Source organism: Onychostoma macrolepis, chromosome 24 (genome assembly GCF_012432095.1).
Source record: "Onychostoma macrolepis isolate SWU-2019 chromosome 24, ASM1243209v1, whole genome shotgun sequence".
NCBI lineage: Eukaryota > Metazoa > Chordata > Actinopteri > Cypriniformes > Cyprinidae > Onychostoma > Onychostoma macrolepis.
In genome coordinates, this window is record NC_081178.1 from 12033182 (window position 1) to 12049598 (window position 16417).

A 16417-nucleotide genomic window follows, 5' to 3' on the forward strand; every position below is an offset into this window, starting at 1 on the left:
GCAACTAACACATTTGATGGCATACTGTTTGAGCATGATTGGTGTCAAGGTATATTTTTCCATTATTTTTAAGTCAAACTTAGAAAAGTACTAGTCCGCAGTTTTGATTTCCAATAAACTTGCCTGAGCCACTTTTTTAGTTTTAACCAGCTGGTCTCAAGGTCATGTTCCTCTCAAATTCACAGAAGTAGAATAACTAGCAGAATAACCACTGTTGTAGTTCATATTAATTAAATAACTTAAGTGGCTCTAGTGGAATTGACCATTTTTATTTTTTGTAAAGAGCTTCCATAAGTAATAAGAAAGTTGAACCACAAAATCTTTGATAGGTGCTGACATCTGGTGGCTTTAACATGCTAAAACAAGCAATCTGGGAGAAAAAAAAAAAAAGTACCTTATGCCCTCTGAATAAATAGGTCACAAAATTCAGTAAGAAACAAACATTTCAATTTAGATTAGATAGAAACTTTAATAACTTTTCAATTTTTTACAAATATCTACAGACCACATTTCCATTTTCATAAATAAGTGAAAGTTCTTCTGGAATGATATTCTGCAGGAGAAACATTTTACAGATGGAAAAATATTTATAAACCTTTGAAAACCAACTGATACATTACAAAACAGCTCAGAAATATCTACTGTAGCATTAAATGCAAAATCATAACTTTTTTTTGCTTTCACATTTCATTATTGTTGCTACAAAGTAAAAGACCATACAGACACGTTAATTTTCCTATTAAACAATGTGAGCCGTTCTAAAGAAAAATAAAGACGTTATACATCATGTAGAACCATGACTGCCCAAACAGCAAACAAAGCAAAAGAAACCAACCAAAGGCTAACAGACAATGCAATATTTTACTTTTCCCCCATAGTTCCAGAGTGATCCTGACGTGGGAGCTGAGAACATTCCACGCTTTATTTGCTTTTGAGGAATTAAAAGTCTTTACACCATGACCATCCTCTACAAAATCTATGCAGAGGTGAAGGCAAATAAATTCTGTGGCAAGGGATGAAAAACCCTTTAAAACCTTAAACAGCAGAAGTCCCATCATGACCCAGGATATGACTGATGTTGTGGGCTGGGCGATTAGATTGTTTATTCGAGTCTGAAGAAGTAGTGTTGGCAAGAGACAATAAAGGTGACATTGGCATAGAGGAGCCATCCGGAGGCATTGCTGTGGCAATTTCAGGGAACAAAGAGGTCAGGTTAAAGTTGGATAAATGAGGTGTGATGCCTGAAGAGTTTGTAATCGGCATTGGTGTTATATCTGTGAGAAGTGGAAAGGTAGCCTGCGCAAAACCTACAGGTCGAGGGGGAGAAAGAATAGAACCGAAGCGGTTGTTCAGTGGTGCACTGCCACTCTTGTCAGTGCTTGGACTTGTAAACATCTGGTTTGAGAAATACTGTAAAGGAATCTCACTTGGAAGGCTAGGATGAGCTGCAGGGGAATATGAAGTATAAAATGAAGGTAAAGTGTTCTGAGGTTCCACAGGGAGGAGGGCTGGGGTGCGAGAGGCACTGGGCTGCGTGACTGGTGGGATGAAAGATGCATTGGCATTGATGGGAGGTGGTGGGTTCATTGCTCCTTCAATGAAAGAAAAGCCAAAGTTCTGGGTGAGATCAGACACGGCACAGCGATCGGACACTAAATTGTTGTCACTGCTGACCTGTGTACCATCCGCCATGAAACGCACAATGCTACTTCGTCTAGCTTCACTTCCTGTTTGCGTACGGCCGAGGATCACTCCTCCACCTGATGGAAGGGACAAAGAATTTTCTGGTTCAAAAGGATTTCCAGGTCTCAAGTTGCCTGACCGTGGTCGATCTCCTGGACGAATCTTTGTGCTTTGTGGATCTGGTCCAATATGATGGGGGCGTTGACTAACAGAGAGTGACCTGGTTGAGCCTTGAGTACGTCCTGTGTCTGAACTGCTGTGTGGTGTTGGGGGATGGGGTGGACCTGTTCTCACAGGTGGACCATGCAAATTTGCACTGACCTGAGAAATATGGCCTTTGTTGTTGTCCCCTAGACGTATGGGAGCAGCTTTCTGTCCAGGGTGCAAATTAGGACTTGAGGATTTAGCCTGAAGTTCTCCAGCAGAGGTCCCAGGAACGCAGTTGTATTCTATACTCCCTGGGGTACACCCCTGGGCTGCCCTTTGGTGACCATTTTGTTCAGGGATATGAGGTGCCAAAAGACTTTGCATAAAGCTCTGGTGGCATCCCTCCTGTTCTCTTGTCAATCCTGCTCCAATGTGCACACCTTGAGCAACAGGATGCGGACCTGAGTATGTTCCACGTGAACGCCCATCCCCTGTAGGCCCTGCACCCATTCTAAATCCTGTTTGTGGCTGATGACCTCTCTGGATTTGAGGTACAGACTTGCTGGACATGTCACCACTTCGAGACACTTGCACTTCAAAGTTACTTAGCTGATGCCCACTAACCAGAGCCTTGAAAGGTCCACAATCTGGTATTCTTTGGGTGTCTGTGTTATTAGCATGGTCGGGTGGTAATCTGCTCTGAGAATTATGAGTAATGTTACCTTTACCACGTGAAGAATCTACATAGCCTCGCAATTCTGACTGGTCCTGTGCATTGCTTCGAGGTGCTTGCAGGTGCACGCCCATACGTTGTTCACCAGTAGCAGGGGTCTTGCCTATCAGAGCCTCTGCTGAGTAGCTAGAGAGACGGTGGCGCTCCTGGCGTGATGAAGTGCAAGCAAGATCTGAAGAACGCGAAACAGAATTACTAGCCTGAGAGGTCATCTGCTGCTGTTCTATTGAACGAGACCCCATTAGTCTCTGCATAGCCCCATGATCCTGTCCAGATGGACGTTCTGGTTGACCCAAGTGATTGTTTTGATGTGCCCTCTGACCTGCCTGTTGGGCCTCACAGTTTTTGTCCTGTCTAGCCCCAAAGTGCTGCTGCTGCTGAATCTGCTGCTGAAGATGCTGATGACGTGAATGTGAATTCTGTGGTGGCATCTGTTGCTGTTGTTGGTGTGACTGTTGCTGCTGTTGAATCTGCTGTGCTTTTTGCTGTTGATGGTGCTGTTGTTGTTGTTGCTGATGTTGCTGGGATTGTTGTGGATGCTGCTGTTGGTGTTGCTGAGGAGGCTGCTGTTGCTGATGCTGCATGCCACTCTTTTCCAAATGATGTTGCTTCTGCAAACCAACATTTGGTCCGGACTGCCCACCACGCACTACTCCTCTCTTTTTTTGCACATGCTGGTCTTGCAGCAGGTTTCGCTGATGAATGTGGATCTGAGATTCTGGTTGGGTCAGGTGATGGTGAAGCTGGTAAAGGTGTCTTTGTTCTTGTTGTTGTTGATGTTTGAGGTAGGGGTTTCCAACTAAGTTCTGCCCAGATTGCGGTGCATTATGTTGTGTGTGTCCTTGCTGCAGGTGCACCACACTTGGCTGAGTTTGTTCATGTGTTGGAACCTGAGTAGAGCAGTGTCCATCAGTAGGGCGGAGCACAGTGCTCATGAAAGTATTACCAGAAAACAGAGCCCCAACACCATCAGAGTGATTTCTTGGCATAACTGCAGAAGTACTTGAGGGCATCTGACCAACCATCATTTGCACGTGATCTGCAGCTTTGATGTCCACTCTTGCAACATTCCCTGCTGGGCATGGTTTTGAACGCTTATTTGGAAGAATAAGGTCATCTTGGGCAGACCTTTTTGGCATATCCTTCTGATGACGTTCAACCATTCCAATACCAACATGGGTCCGCATCAGAGCATTCTTTAAAGGTGCATATTCATTAGGTTGAGAACAGGTTTGGGGAACTTGTGAGGAAGACTGAGTCACCATGACAGCAGCACCTCCTGACGACGGAGCAGAAACCTGCTGTATAAGATTGGGTGATCCTTGATAAGGTTGGTTAGAGCTTGGTCTGATGAGGTTATTAACATTAAGGCTGGTGACAGCACTAGGCTGAGACTGAGAGTAAGCTATGCTCTGTGGAAGTCTGATGCCAGTAGTACTGCTGGCTAAAGGCTCAACTGGAGGAACTCGAGCAGAGACCTGAGATGAAGTTTCTGACACAGGTAAATCAGCCTGCTTTGTCAGTTTAACCTGCTGGTCAGTCACACTATCCTTGTTAGAAGTGACTGGCTGCATTTTTGGAAGGTCCCACCCTGTGGCAGCAGTACTTGTTGGGTTGTCAACACTGCATCCTGAAGTCCTCTTGCCTGGGCTGTCCTGTTCAAATATGGCTCTTGCAGCCATTGCTAATATTTCTGCCTGCTCAGAAGTGAAGGTGAATGCACCAAATGTACTTGAAGAGGCATTGATGTTGTGGCCTGCTGGAAGCAATGATGCAACAGAAAACCCTCTGCCACCTGAACCTCCTGCAAGAGGCGAATCAGTCTGTCTATTGTTTCCCAGTGGAGGATCAAAGGAATCATTTTCCAATGTACATACTTGTTGTGGAGGAACCGCCTCTTTTTGAGCAAAAGCACCCATTTCTGTCACACCCTTTTCCGTGGCACCATCAGATTGTCCATCCTTGCCAGGTTGTGTGTTCATATTTGAATCAGGCAGTTTGAAGTCTGCACAATTCCCTTGGTTACTGGTTGTCATGGACATATTCATTGTGGATGGTCGTTTTAGGGACTTGAAAGGATCCGACACCCTAGAAGTTTCTGGAATCTGAACAGGTTGTGTTGACATAGTGTCTGAGCCAGGAGTTGAAGTTGAGGGCACAATAAATGATGTCTGATTTTGAGAAGAGTCAGTCAACTCTTCTCTTCTTGCAAACTTATCTTGTGTTTGTGAAATGGGCTGACTTGCCATGATGGAAACCATTGGCCCACCCTCTGTTGAATTAGCACTGACACCTAATTGTTGACTTGGTGTGGATATATTACTTGGAAATGGAGGCTGACAAAGGTCTGAACTGACAGATTTACCTTTTGAACTGTTTTGGGCAGAGCTTACAGTGATCAGCGGAGAGGAACTCTCTGTAAAACTGGCTCTTGATTCTGTTGATCTGCTTTTGCTACTGGTGCAAACATTACTGCTACTCACCTTATTCTGCTCAGTAGTTTCACTACAAAACGTCACACTGCATGAAGAGTTAACATGAACTTCTGATGATAAAGTTACAGCAGTATCCACAGAGCTACACTGTGACGAGAGGGCAACGCTAACCGCTGAACAATTAAGCTGGGGACCAATATCTGGAGTAAAGATTTCTTTACTCAAGCTGCCACAGTTTGTAGAAACAACCACGTTACCCTGAGTAGAACTTGCAGTACTGACACTACTAACTGTTACATTGTTATGCAAGTGGACATCATCTATAGATTTTGCTTTAGTCTTTGAAACTTCTCCACCAGCCAGTGTGGGCTTGGCAATGGATCTATTTACTGAAGGCGTGACAGAACTGTCTGCTGATTTTTCACTGGAGGAACTGACACTAATGACTGCAGAACTACTGCATGTGGAACTAACACTGTTTGGGGCAGGTCCTCTCTGGGTGTTAACATCATGAGTAACCGTATCTTTATTTGAAGAACTAACCGAATCAACACCTTCTGCTACAGTGGATAACTCAGAACATGTATCATTTGCAACAAATGCCTTACTCTTGACAGCAATTCTACGCAAACTTCGCCCAGATTTAGGTTCCTTTCGTTTCACCAGTTTGGTTCTCCTAACTGAGTTTTGTCTGGTTTGATATCCAGAAGTCCCACAACCTTTCTTTGGCAGAATTTTAACTGCACTGCCAGCAGCAGTTGATGGTACAGGTACAGAGGAGGAAAGAACAGTTTCAGTAGAAGTGCTGACTTCTGAACCACATGTTGGAAGAGGTTGCACAGTAGTATATGAAGGTGGAGCAATGGAGTATATCTGAACATTGCTTTGACTTGAGACCTTTGAAATGCTCTGACTAAGACTAGTTAGAGCACCTAAACAATTCATGGCAACATTGGAGGTGGGTTCCTCAAAGGTGGGCTGAAGTATCGGAGTTACACTTTGACCAGATTGAGAGTTTCCCTTATCTGGTGACTTTGCCGGCTGCAGAACATAAACTTGTCCATTCACAGTGATAGTCTGAGGTGCTTGTGCTTGCAATTGGTTTGAGGGCCGTGGAAGAATATGTACCAACTGCTTTGAACCAGCTGCCTGCATGCTAGCTGTACAGGTAGTGTTTGAAGTGGTCATTTGACTGGATAACGTTGGGGTTGCAGTTGACACAATGGCAGTGTGATGACTCTGTGGCGCAGGGGTCAAAGTAGGTGCCTGAATTATGACAATGTGCTGGCAGGGTGTCTGACTAGTGACATCCTCTCTGAGAACCTGTGGTGCTGGACATGAGCCTCCCTGTTGCAGAATAACAACATGCGAGTTACTTGGAGGAGAGGAGGTCACAGTAACTGGTGTTTCCTCAGAATTCACCTGCAATAACTGCATTGTCTGTAACACTGGCAGTGTGGCAGCTTGTGGTTGAGGCACAAGGGCAGGCTGAGTTGGTGGATTTATGATTGGCTGAGCTTGAGGCACCACACTGAGATGCAGTTGAGGCACAACGGCAGACTGGGCTTGGGGCACCACTGTAGGTTGGGAATGAGGCTGGCATGGCAGAGCAGGCTGAACTGGAGTTTTAGGTTGTAGGGTGGGGTTGCAGGTGGTCATCAGAGTGGAGTTGAGTTGAGGTTTTGGTAATAAAGCAGGTTGTGCCCTAACAGATGATTGTGGATGGGTCAACTGTGCTGTCTGTGTTTCAACAGGTTGATGGACCACTACGGCTTGGGATACGACGGCTGGCACTGACAAAATTGAAGACTGTTGTGCTACTGCTCTCTGAGGGCATGGCACAACTGCTGAATATATCTGAGGAGGTCTTGGCCCAGGTGGTTGAACAGGAATGCATGTTGGTGTTGGGGCTTGCAGTTGCAAAGGAGTCTGTGGTTGCAAATGGATAGAAGCAGGCTCCTCAATGTGTTTTGTCCCAGTTGAACATAAAGAAAGTTGCTGAGGATTATGTGAAATGCTGGCACCATCTGTGACGAGTGCCTGAGACACAGGTTGCACTGTATTTCCTGCAAGCTGTAGTGTTGTCCATGTAGTCTGAGTGCTACTAGTTGCACTGGTTCTAAGAAGGGTAGAGCTTGATGGCAATATAGTGCTAACAGATTGAATTTCAGTGGATGGAGCAACAGGAACCACTGAGTTACTGATCACAACTTGAGGCAGTGAAGATAGGCTAAGCATATGCTGAAGTCTGAGGGGGGTGGTCGGACAGGTAACAGAAGTGAGACTGGGGATTGGGTTATCTGGTTGAAGTTGCGGAGGGACTGGGGTGCTGACAACAGGCTGGGGACATACACCTTGAAGAGCAATATAATTCATAGGAGGGTTTAATCTTGGAGTAGCAGGTGCCAGAGGAGAATATTGTTCCAAGACTGTAAGACATGGCTTTGACACAGCAGGAATAAGAGTTGCTACAGGTATGTGGGAAGATGCAGAGGAGACTACAACTTTATTTACTGGTGCTTCGTTTGTAATACCAACAGACTGGCCCATACCCAGTGTTATATCACATGCAGGTTGGACTGTTACAGCATTTGCTGGTTGTTTATCAAGATGAGAAACTGGATTTGGTGGCATTGAGCCTTTGCTTGTAGGACAGGAGCTGTTGCCATTAGAGTAGACAATTATTCCCTTTGACATCAAGTGAGTTGGAGTGACTTTGGCTACTTTTGCACAGCGCTGCTTCCCTTTCCAGTGTATCGTGGGGTCATCCAGGAAATTGATGCCATTAGCTTTGAGGAGTTCGATATAATGAGCACTTTCCTTGCGCAGGTCTTCTAGCTGGTGCCGTAAGCGCTTTATCTCTTCCGCTGCGGAGACATATTTAACACAGATGTCAAAATGAATGATTGCACATAAGCACAATAATGCACATAAGAATGCATTGGCTGGCATTTAATTCAGTACTTATCTTAATAAAACCATGTCCCCATAAGGAATTCATAAAATGTTCATGGATCACATGTGAATGCACTTAAGTTATACAATTAACTACTGTAATTAAGTCATGGCTCACATTGGACTTTGTCTCCTCCATTAAGCAGCATTTCATCATTTTGTCGCTTTAGCTCAGTGATGTAACGAAAAGCCTCTCCCAGAATCATATTTTTACTCTATAAGAAAAGTCAAGATATTACAAAGTGAAAACTCTGTAGAAACAATAAAAAATTGCACTTTTAAAACTGTGCTTAGTTTCTAGTTCTATTACACATTTACCTGTTTCAAGGCCTGAGAGCAAGGCAAAAGTTCTCCAATCCGATTTATACCAGCATTGATTTTCTCTTTACGATGTCTTTCCACTGATGTATATGAAAAATAAGAAACAGCATACAGAATATTACTTATAAAAATATTCATTTAATATTAAAATGAGATTAAAAACAGTTAGATTAATTTTTACCATAATGCTTTCTCACCTGCATTATGGATCTCCTTGTTTTTCTTCCGCCTAACATTTCACAGAAAATTATTAAATGATAAAGAACTTGAGCTCATAAGTGAATAAAAATAACAGTAAACATCAGAACACTACTACCTAACTAATTAAAGTGCATTCTTACTCATAATTAAAAACGTATATACACATAATTAAAGCAAAGATTTATAAATATAAAATTGTAATACTTTCCTATGAGAGTCAATTCGTTAACATTGATGCATTAGGTATGATAAACAATAAACAGCTATTTTTATAAGCATATTTATTCATGTACATGTTCATTTATCTATTTGTTCATTGTCATGTTCTTTCATAATACATTTACTAACATAAACTTATACAACAGTAACTTAGAATAATAAATGTTATAAAATGTAGTTTATTGTTACCTATTGCATTTACTGCATTAAAACAATAAAATTACAGAACATTAAAATACAAAACCTTATTGTTAAGGGTCAGCCATAAGTCAAACATAGCCCAAAAACTGTAAATTTAATGAAGGAATAATTCACTGGGTTCAATCAGAACTGCCATGACATTCAATATATGCTTTAAGCAGGAACTGATCAGTACCGTGGCGGTTTTGGGTTATTTGTTTGATTCTGTACTATCTCCGGCATCCTGGCACACTTAACAGCCTGTTAATACCAAAACACATTAACAAAATCTTATTTGAAAAGAATGCAACTCATAGTATATGTAAGGGGATATGTTGTGGTTGGGGGTAAATGCAAAATTACCTTCCAGCACTAAGCATGCAGCTATCATGTGTGTGAGCTCAACAATGTTGGAGACCATAGATCCATGCACGTCTGTGCTCCATAAAAAACTGCAAAAGAAAAAGAAAAATAAGTGTAGATTGACATATATGACAATGTTATTGTCTTCTTGTCTTATACATTCTGCACAGATTGTCACTGACTCCGTGCTTTAACATGAAGGAAGCCTTTGAAGATTAAATGAGATGGACATTGTATTTATTTGCAAGTCCTCAAAACAATAACTAGGAATCAAACTGTCAAGTCAGGAGTTAGCAACACAGACTAAATACAGATTTCACCTAACTGAGCTTGTTTATTAAATCAAAATTCCTATGCATGTAAATACAGTACAAGACAGCCAATTTGACTCTTCTGTCACCACTAGCGTGTAAAGCTCTTTAACACTGAACTGGCTAACAGACTTAGCTTATTAGCTTTGAAACCTAGACTATATCTGTTGAGCTCTGAGCCTGAATAGAGAAAATAAATACAACACAGACTGAGGAGAACAAAGCTGACTGTACACATAATACGGTACGACTCTTTAGTTCTATCCTTTTGTATGCCCTTAAGGTACAAAGATGGCTTGAGTGGTTAACTGGCAGTGAGCTAACACGACAGCTAACACATTACCATGGTTTACGATTACTAACTGCATCACTTATCTTTAATACAACATGTCAGCAGGTCTGTCACTTCAGAAGGACCTACCAACTGCTTGTCCATCCTTTGAGCTGATAATATCCCCGTCAAAACTTTGTTGATCCTGAACAATTTACTCCATCTCTGACCTAGCATAAAACTGCCAGTCACAAAACAGTGAGGCGGGATTTCCGTTCTGTCCAATCACAGCGAAGACGAATGAGATTGTATCCAATCAGACCACGAAACCGTGCTGAAGGGGCGTTATCGTTGATGAGGACATCGGAAAACGCAAACAACGCAGGAGACGTGAATGTTTGTTGTTAGTGGTGTCGTTTTGTGGACTTTGTAACCTCTTAAAATAAAATGTAAAGAAATCTTAAAATCTCAAATCAATATTTTAAGCAAAATACAAATTTCTATTAAAAAGTTTCTATTAAACACTGAATGCAGTATAATATTCATGTCCAGAAAAAAAATGAAAAACGACAAATAATGCAAATAGTAATTTTTATTTAGAGGTTTAAAAGTCATACAATATAGAGCTCCAGAAAAAGATAAAATTTTCCAAAGAAAGGAGGAACAAAAACATGCTTTTACTACAATGGAGAGGGCATGTCTCCTCTGGCATGCACTGAGTCCGGGCTTTTCCTGGGATCTGGTTCTGTAAGTCCTATAAAATAACTTGTAGAACTAACCTGTAATACTCCCACATTGTGTATGGGAAATAGGTGGTGGTCAGTGAACATCACTGAAATGTAACTGTTGTATTGTGGGAGGATTTATTTCTGCTGCGGTAACAAGTGAGAAGCTAGGATTCAAATATAGAAACACTCTGGCAGGTAATGGGGAGGGGTGAAAATTAAACGTTCACATCAAAAACACTACTAAACTCTAACTTCAGTCCCGGTGGACTAAAAAATGATTAGAGAACCACATTCACTGTAAACAATGCAACCGTCAAGGCCCATAAAAAGCCATTCCTGTTTGTTATCTGAAGCCTTGCCATCTCACCAGCAGCGTTACTGCAAACCCTAGAAAAAGCCCAGACTCAATCCACAAATAAAAAATAAAAAAAGATGGGGATTTTAAATAATGGGCTGAAAAACAAAACATTCACAAACAAGTGGAGTTTACTCCGCTTAACCTCCCCCTTACTAAAACAGTTGTACCACTCTCTTGTTCGAGGGGGCTCTACGCTCCATTTCCTCACTGGTTTAGCCTCAACTCAGACTGAGGCGGCTGACATCACAAGGAGACATTGCATCACATGCAACCCTCCAGCATTGCATATTGCCTGTATGGTGAAGCAGGAGGTCTCAGCCACCAGTAGATTCTCTTGCCGTGTGTCCGAGGGCTCAGGTGGCGGGGTGATGGACTTCTGCGGATCCCACGTGCCCCTAAGACGATTCAAACAATCACTCCAAGGTTGCCAGCTGGGGCGCATCGAGTCATATTTGAAAGACTTTACCTCTTTAGTTCTATTGTTTTGTCCGAGCAAAGCTATGTCCCCTTACCTTAAACAAATCTAAAACAAATGCAAACTGTATGCTTTGAAAACATAACCTTCACCATGTCAGATCAATAAGTCGTCAGCAGCTTTTTGGAGCACTTATGAATTCTGCTTGAAAACCTCCATGTAATTTCAACTCTCTAAATGATGAAACGAAAAAAAAAAAAAAAATAATAATAATAATAATTGAGGGGGGACTAAAGTTTTTGCACAATAAATGCAGCAAATACGTCATTGACTTTTTCTGTCTAAAATGTCCTCTGAAGAAAGTGGTGAGTGTGTCAACCCTGGGGCATCTGTTACAGTTCCATTTGGGGGAAGAGACCAATCTGGTGTCGCGCTTCGACCCCTAGTCGGCTTTCTGCAGCTCTCCTGCTGGTGGCGCACATGGGCTACGCAGGCTTTTCTGAAGAACATGGGCATCTGCTGGCTCTATCCTCTTGTAATAGTTCTTTTTTGTCTCGATGATCTCAAAGCCAAATTTCTGGTAGAAGTCAATTGCAGACTCGTTGCTGATCTGCACGTGACTGCGGAGACACGAAAGAGAAAGCGAAACCATGTTACTTTAGCATGGAGAAGACTCCTTAGTAATTATTCAGTGATTCATTTTCCAGCAGAGACTTGCAATTATGTGGTTACTTGAGTTTCAACATTAAACATTAATGTGAATGAGACACAGATGGAGGTTTCACGACAAATAAAGCACGAGACCGTCTTCAGACTCACAGGTAAATGTTGTCAAAAGTGCCATCCTTCTCACAAATGTTCAACACATGGTTCAGCATTTTTGTTCCTTCAAACAAACATGGCAAGATAAATATCAGTAACGGGAAAAAGTGCAAAGAACAAAATTCAAACATCACTGCTCTAGTGGATTATACAAATCTTCATGTCAGGCATCACTCAAAGACAATAATCTGATTATGCAATCATGCATTCGATCCAAGGGAATCTGACCCCTTTTTGCCCTTTGAGAAAAACGAGGACACACAAGTGCATGAAACGTCCAGAAAAGTGATCTTACCTATGCCAAGTCTGCGGTAAGGTGCTAGGCAACCCAGGGTCATGATGTAGAGTCGCTTCTGGTTCTGAGAGTGATCCACTCTACAGCACACGGCACCAACTGCGATGTCGTTGAAATACGCTGTAAAAGGTTCAAACGGTTAGCAGGAATCTATTTATACTACCCACATGAAAAAATACTATATTGTTTTTGAACCATACTATAGTAAAGTACTTGAATTAATTTGTTGTGGTAATGCTACAATTTCTGTGGTAATATAACAACTATAGTAATATAAACAAACTACTCTACCCAATACTATACTAAGTATTCTACAACTGTAGGGTATATTATAATACAATACACTATAGTTTACTGTAGTAAAAACTAACAAATACTACAGGATTTATTAGTTTATCAGTTCACTACTAAGTATGCTGTAGCATTCATTAACAGTGATGTAAATACTATAATATTTGCAGTATAATATACTTTACTATAGTATGGTACAAAAACACTACAGAATTTACTATAAATAACTATAGTATTTTTTCATGTTTGGGTAAGCAAGTGTTTTTTGTTTTTTTTTAAGAAATGAATACTTTTAGTCAAAAGGGATGCATTAAATTGATCAAAATGTGATAGTAAAGATATTTATAATCTTACAAAACAAATCTAGTTTATATGAATGCTATTCTTTAGAACTTTCTGGTGTTTTTGTCAAGAATGTTTAACATTCTTGCACCAAATTAGCATCTTATAATAATATCTGAAGGATCATGTGATATTGAAGACTAATGACTGAAAACTCAGCTTTACCATCACAGGAATTAATTACATTTTAAAATATATCAAAATAGAAAATAATTTAACTAATATTTTACAATATCACTGTTATTACTCTATGTTTGTGCAAATAAAGGCAGCTTTTCAGAAGCATTAAAAAAATAAAAAAATCTTACCAACCGAAACTTTTAACATATGACCTATATCAAAACTATCAACAGGAAGTCAGTACAACAGTAGCTTTGTTTCTTACCTAGTTTGGCGAGCTCTCCTACTTCAAGGACATCTTTGTAGAACTTGTCGTTGTAGCTGACAGGGAAGATCACTTGGTTCAGACGCTTCAACTGTTTAATGTTGTGGGGTGTAACGTCCCCCAACTCGATCCGGCTACTAGAACAAAAGCAGAATGGTCAACTAGCTGTGCACAGACTCTACACATCAGAAGAACATACAGCCTCTAAAAATACAGTAATACAGCTTTACTAGTAGGGATGCACAGTATATTGGTACAATACCAGTCGATATTGGATATATAGCAAATGTATGCATGTTTATCATTTTCCCTATTTTAACATTTAATTACCTTTGGCATCATGTAACAGCCACTTTAAGTCGTTTAAATGTTTAGAAAATCTCAAAACGAATATGCCGTTTTTATACTCTATCAAGTCGTGATGCCTAAATTACACTGAGATGAAAAGTAACCGATTTATTTTTGTTTAGCCCAAATAGCATAGAATTTTAATATCAGCCATAATTAAATTTTTGGCTTATTTTATCAAACTTTATATATATATATATATATATATATATATGTGCATCCCCATTTACTAATTTTCTTTCTAGTTGGTGACATCCAAACAGTGCACTCACAAAAAATGTCTTGGGTCAACTTGACAGTAAACTAGCAATGTGTAAAGTTGGTATTTATAGGAGGTCAGCATGCTGAAGCCCAACACCAGCACCAACACAACAGCTGCTGGTCATGTGCTCACCGCTGCCACAACTAGTATGAGGTGACAGGAGAAAAACACGGACGCTAAATATGGTTTACAGAGGATGACCACTACTATTACACAACAAAACCTTGTGATTCAAGATCATCAACTCAAAATGCATTGTTTTAAATGACAAGCTTGAGTGGGGATAAAGTCTCCCATTTTCTGGGTAAAAAAAAAAAATCATGACATTTCATATAAATACTATCAAACAGCCTTCTAGACATAAATTCAAACTGTTAAAGCAGTGAATCCCCAACCTTGCCCCTGGGGGCCCCTAAAAATACACATTTCAGAGAGTTCTCTAATCAAACACACCTGATTCACATCAGAGACCTGTAATGGGTGTGTCAAATAAATGTGCTGCTGGAGGCCCTCCAAGAACAGGGTTGGGTACCACTGTGGTAAAGATGTAAATTTTATACTTAATTTAAAACGATAATACTTAAGATGAAAGGTACTTAAACAGAATCAAACAAGCAGCATCCTTTTATTTTATCTTTACACATGGTCAAAGCAAATCACTTCAGCGAGATTGCACTCTGACGCAACATTGTATGTTATACATATTTATTACGATATATGTATTATTTCATACACCAAACTTCAAGTAACAACCTTCATGATGTGTCTTAAAACCATATGAACTTCTGTCATTTTCAGTGTGCTATGCGGCTAAGCTCACTCCCTCACGTGTGTCACATCTTTCCGTTTTTACATCAAAATATTCACACATATTAATCTCAACATGACAACAATAAGCTTTAATGGAAAACTAACGGCCTCAGGATCCATGAGAGCTCATTTCAGAAAGATATAAGCGTGGCAGGCTAACCAAGATAGCAACTTGAAGACTGACTCAACATTTTCGGATTTAGATTCGACACACGATCCAGTTTGGCACGGACTTAAATCGTGCCATTTTTACTGGCATATGCTTTAATCTGACGCTGGATTATATGAGGTATTTTAATGCATTTTCGCAACATTGGCGAAAAAAAGAGATGGCAATGTCTAACGGCTGGGTGTGAAAATGCGGCGCAAATGTCTCTCCTCCACATTAAGCGCGCAGAGAGCTAGCAGCTAGCATTAGACCAACTCCACTGCCCCCCTGCTGGAAAAAAGAGAGAATAGAGAGGGGAAAACTTTACTTGAGATGAAAAGACCCTTCGTAGTTGTTTACTCACCCTTTCATGTTGAAGAAAACACGTTTGTTGTGAGGGATACAGGGGCAGTTGGCGGTATTTGGCAGTCTAAAGGGGAATTTGGGCAGAGTTTGGGATGTGATCCCCTCCACATGTATGTTGCTAGCACACTAGCTAAGCAGTCCGCATTTGCCTCTGTGCTGTGGCCGACGGTTGCCAGGTCTTTGTGATTAAATCACCGCAATCAACTTAAGTCAGATAGAGAGCCTAATTAAAAGATTTTATAGCTGTTTTGAAATATAACTCATTTACTATAATAGTTAATGTAATTTGGATATATGTGAGCATGCATTTAATCCGTGGAAATGCATTTACGATCTCACCTAAGTATGTGGTCGTTGGTTGATTAAATAGAGGATTTGGCAACACTAGTTCTGGGAGGCTGCTTCTGTCAACCTTCACCACTGACAACAAGCAACAGGAAACAGAAAAACGGGAAATTACGTTAAGGTAATTTTATGCCTTGAAAATACAAGTCCTGTCCTATTATATTAATCGAAATAAAACAATGTTATTATTTTAAACAAGACTTATTATTATAAAAATAGATTTCCAAAGGTCTCTTCCTGTACAGTGTAATAAAATACATGAATATCTACTATAAAATGAAATGAAGGGAATATTTAGTGTTTTTATTTTATAAGAGTTTTAGAGTCAAATAATTTAACTCAAATTACATTTAAACACAAGATTTTTAGACTGCGTTCAATTTTACACAGTATAAATAAAAGCTTAAGTTCCGGCCTTTGAATGATTTGATTGAATGATAAAACTTATGAGTATTGTTTAGATGTTTTTATTCATATAATATATGGAACATAGAACATAATACTAACATAGAACATAATACTTATATAGCCTATTTATCTTTAAAAAAAAATGGGATAGTTTGCAATGTAGGCAAAAAAAAAACATGATGCCTTTAACATTATTTGTGGAAGTTCTGCTCTGCCTCAAAAGTGCAGATACATCCAAGGGGTCAAGGTTTGGTTAGTATAGCCCTGTTATGCCA

At 40.4% G+C, this 16417-nt stretch overlaps 2 protein-coding genes across 5 annotated transcripts; both read right to left on the reverse strand.

Annotated features, from left to right (window-relative positions):
* Positions 1-354: 354 nt before the first annotated feature.
* On the reverse strand, positions 355-10103 carry LOC131533238 (basic helix-loop-helix domain-containing protein USF3). The gene is made up of 7 exons (XM_058765445.1): positions 9970-10103; positions 9238-9326; positions 9071-9135; positions 8472-8503; positions 8272-8354; positions 8072-8168; positions 355-7865 (listed from the first exon to the last, which is right to left on the reverse strand). Exons 3-7 carry the CDS (start codon positions 9115-9117, stop codon positions 1036-1038), a joined length of 7089 nt encoding a protein of 2362 aa, XP_058621428.1. The 5' UTR covers positions 9118-9135; positions 9238-9326; positions 9970-10103; the 3' UTR covers positions 355-1035.
* Positions 10104-10393: 290 nt separating this feature from the next.
* Positions 10394-15791, reverse strand: naa50 (N-alpha-acetyltransferase 50, NatE catalytic subunit). Of its 4 annotated transcripts, XM_058765434.1 has the most exons (6): positions 15388-15791; positions 14076-14208; positions 13456-13592; positions 12438-12557; positions 12140-12206; positions 10394-11940 (listed from the first exon to the last, which is right to left on the reverse strand). In XM_058765434.1, exons 2-6 carry the CDS (start codon positions 14144-14146, stop codon positions 11763-11765), a joined length of 573 nt encoding a protein of 190 aa, XP_058621417.1. In that variant the 5' UTR covers positions 14147-14208; positions 15388-15791; the 3' UTR covers positions 10394-11762. The 4 variants fall into 4 exon arrangements, with proteins under 4 accessions (XP_058621417.1, XP_058621420.1, XP_058621419.1 ...); XM_058765437.1 differs by lacking the exon at positions 14076-14208 and having other exon boundaries at positions 13456-13589; positions 15388-15781; XM_058765436.1 differs by lacking the exon at positions 14076-14208 and having other exon boundaries at positions 15388-15777.
* Positions 15792-16417: the final 626 nt, after the last annotated feature.

Bases quoted from the DNA above. Each gene is read 5' to 3' on its own strand.
- naa50 (XM_058765434.1), bottom strand. From the start codon at position 14,146: ATGCTGACCTCCTATAAATACCAACTTTACACATTGCTAGTTTACTGT. The intron at 12,207-12,437 runs GTAAGATCACTT...GTTTGTTTGAAG, and splicing joins TTACCGCAGACTTGGCATAG to GAACAAAAATGCTGAACCAT. The intron at 11,941-12,139 runs GTGAGTCTGAAG...GTGTCTCCGCAG, and splicing joins ACTTTTGACAACATTTACCT to TCACGTGCAGATCAGCAACG.
- LOC131533238 (XM_058765445.1), bottom strand. From the start codon at position 9,117: ATGCCGGAGATAGTACAGAATCAAACAAATAACCCAAAACCGCCACG. The intron at 8,504-9,070 runs GTACTGATCAGT...GTGAAATGTTAG, and splicing joins AATAACCCAAAACCGCCACG to GCGGAAGAAAAACAAGGAGA. The intron at 7,866-8,071 runs GTGAGCCATGAC...ATGTCTCCGCAG, and splicing joins TGGAGGAGACAAAGTCCAAT to CGGAAGAGATAAAGCGCTTA.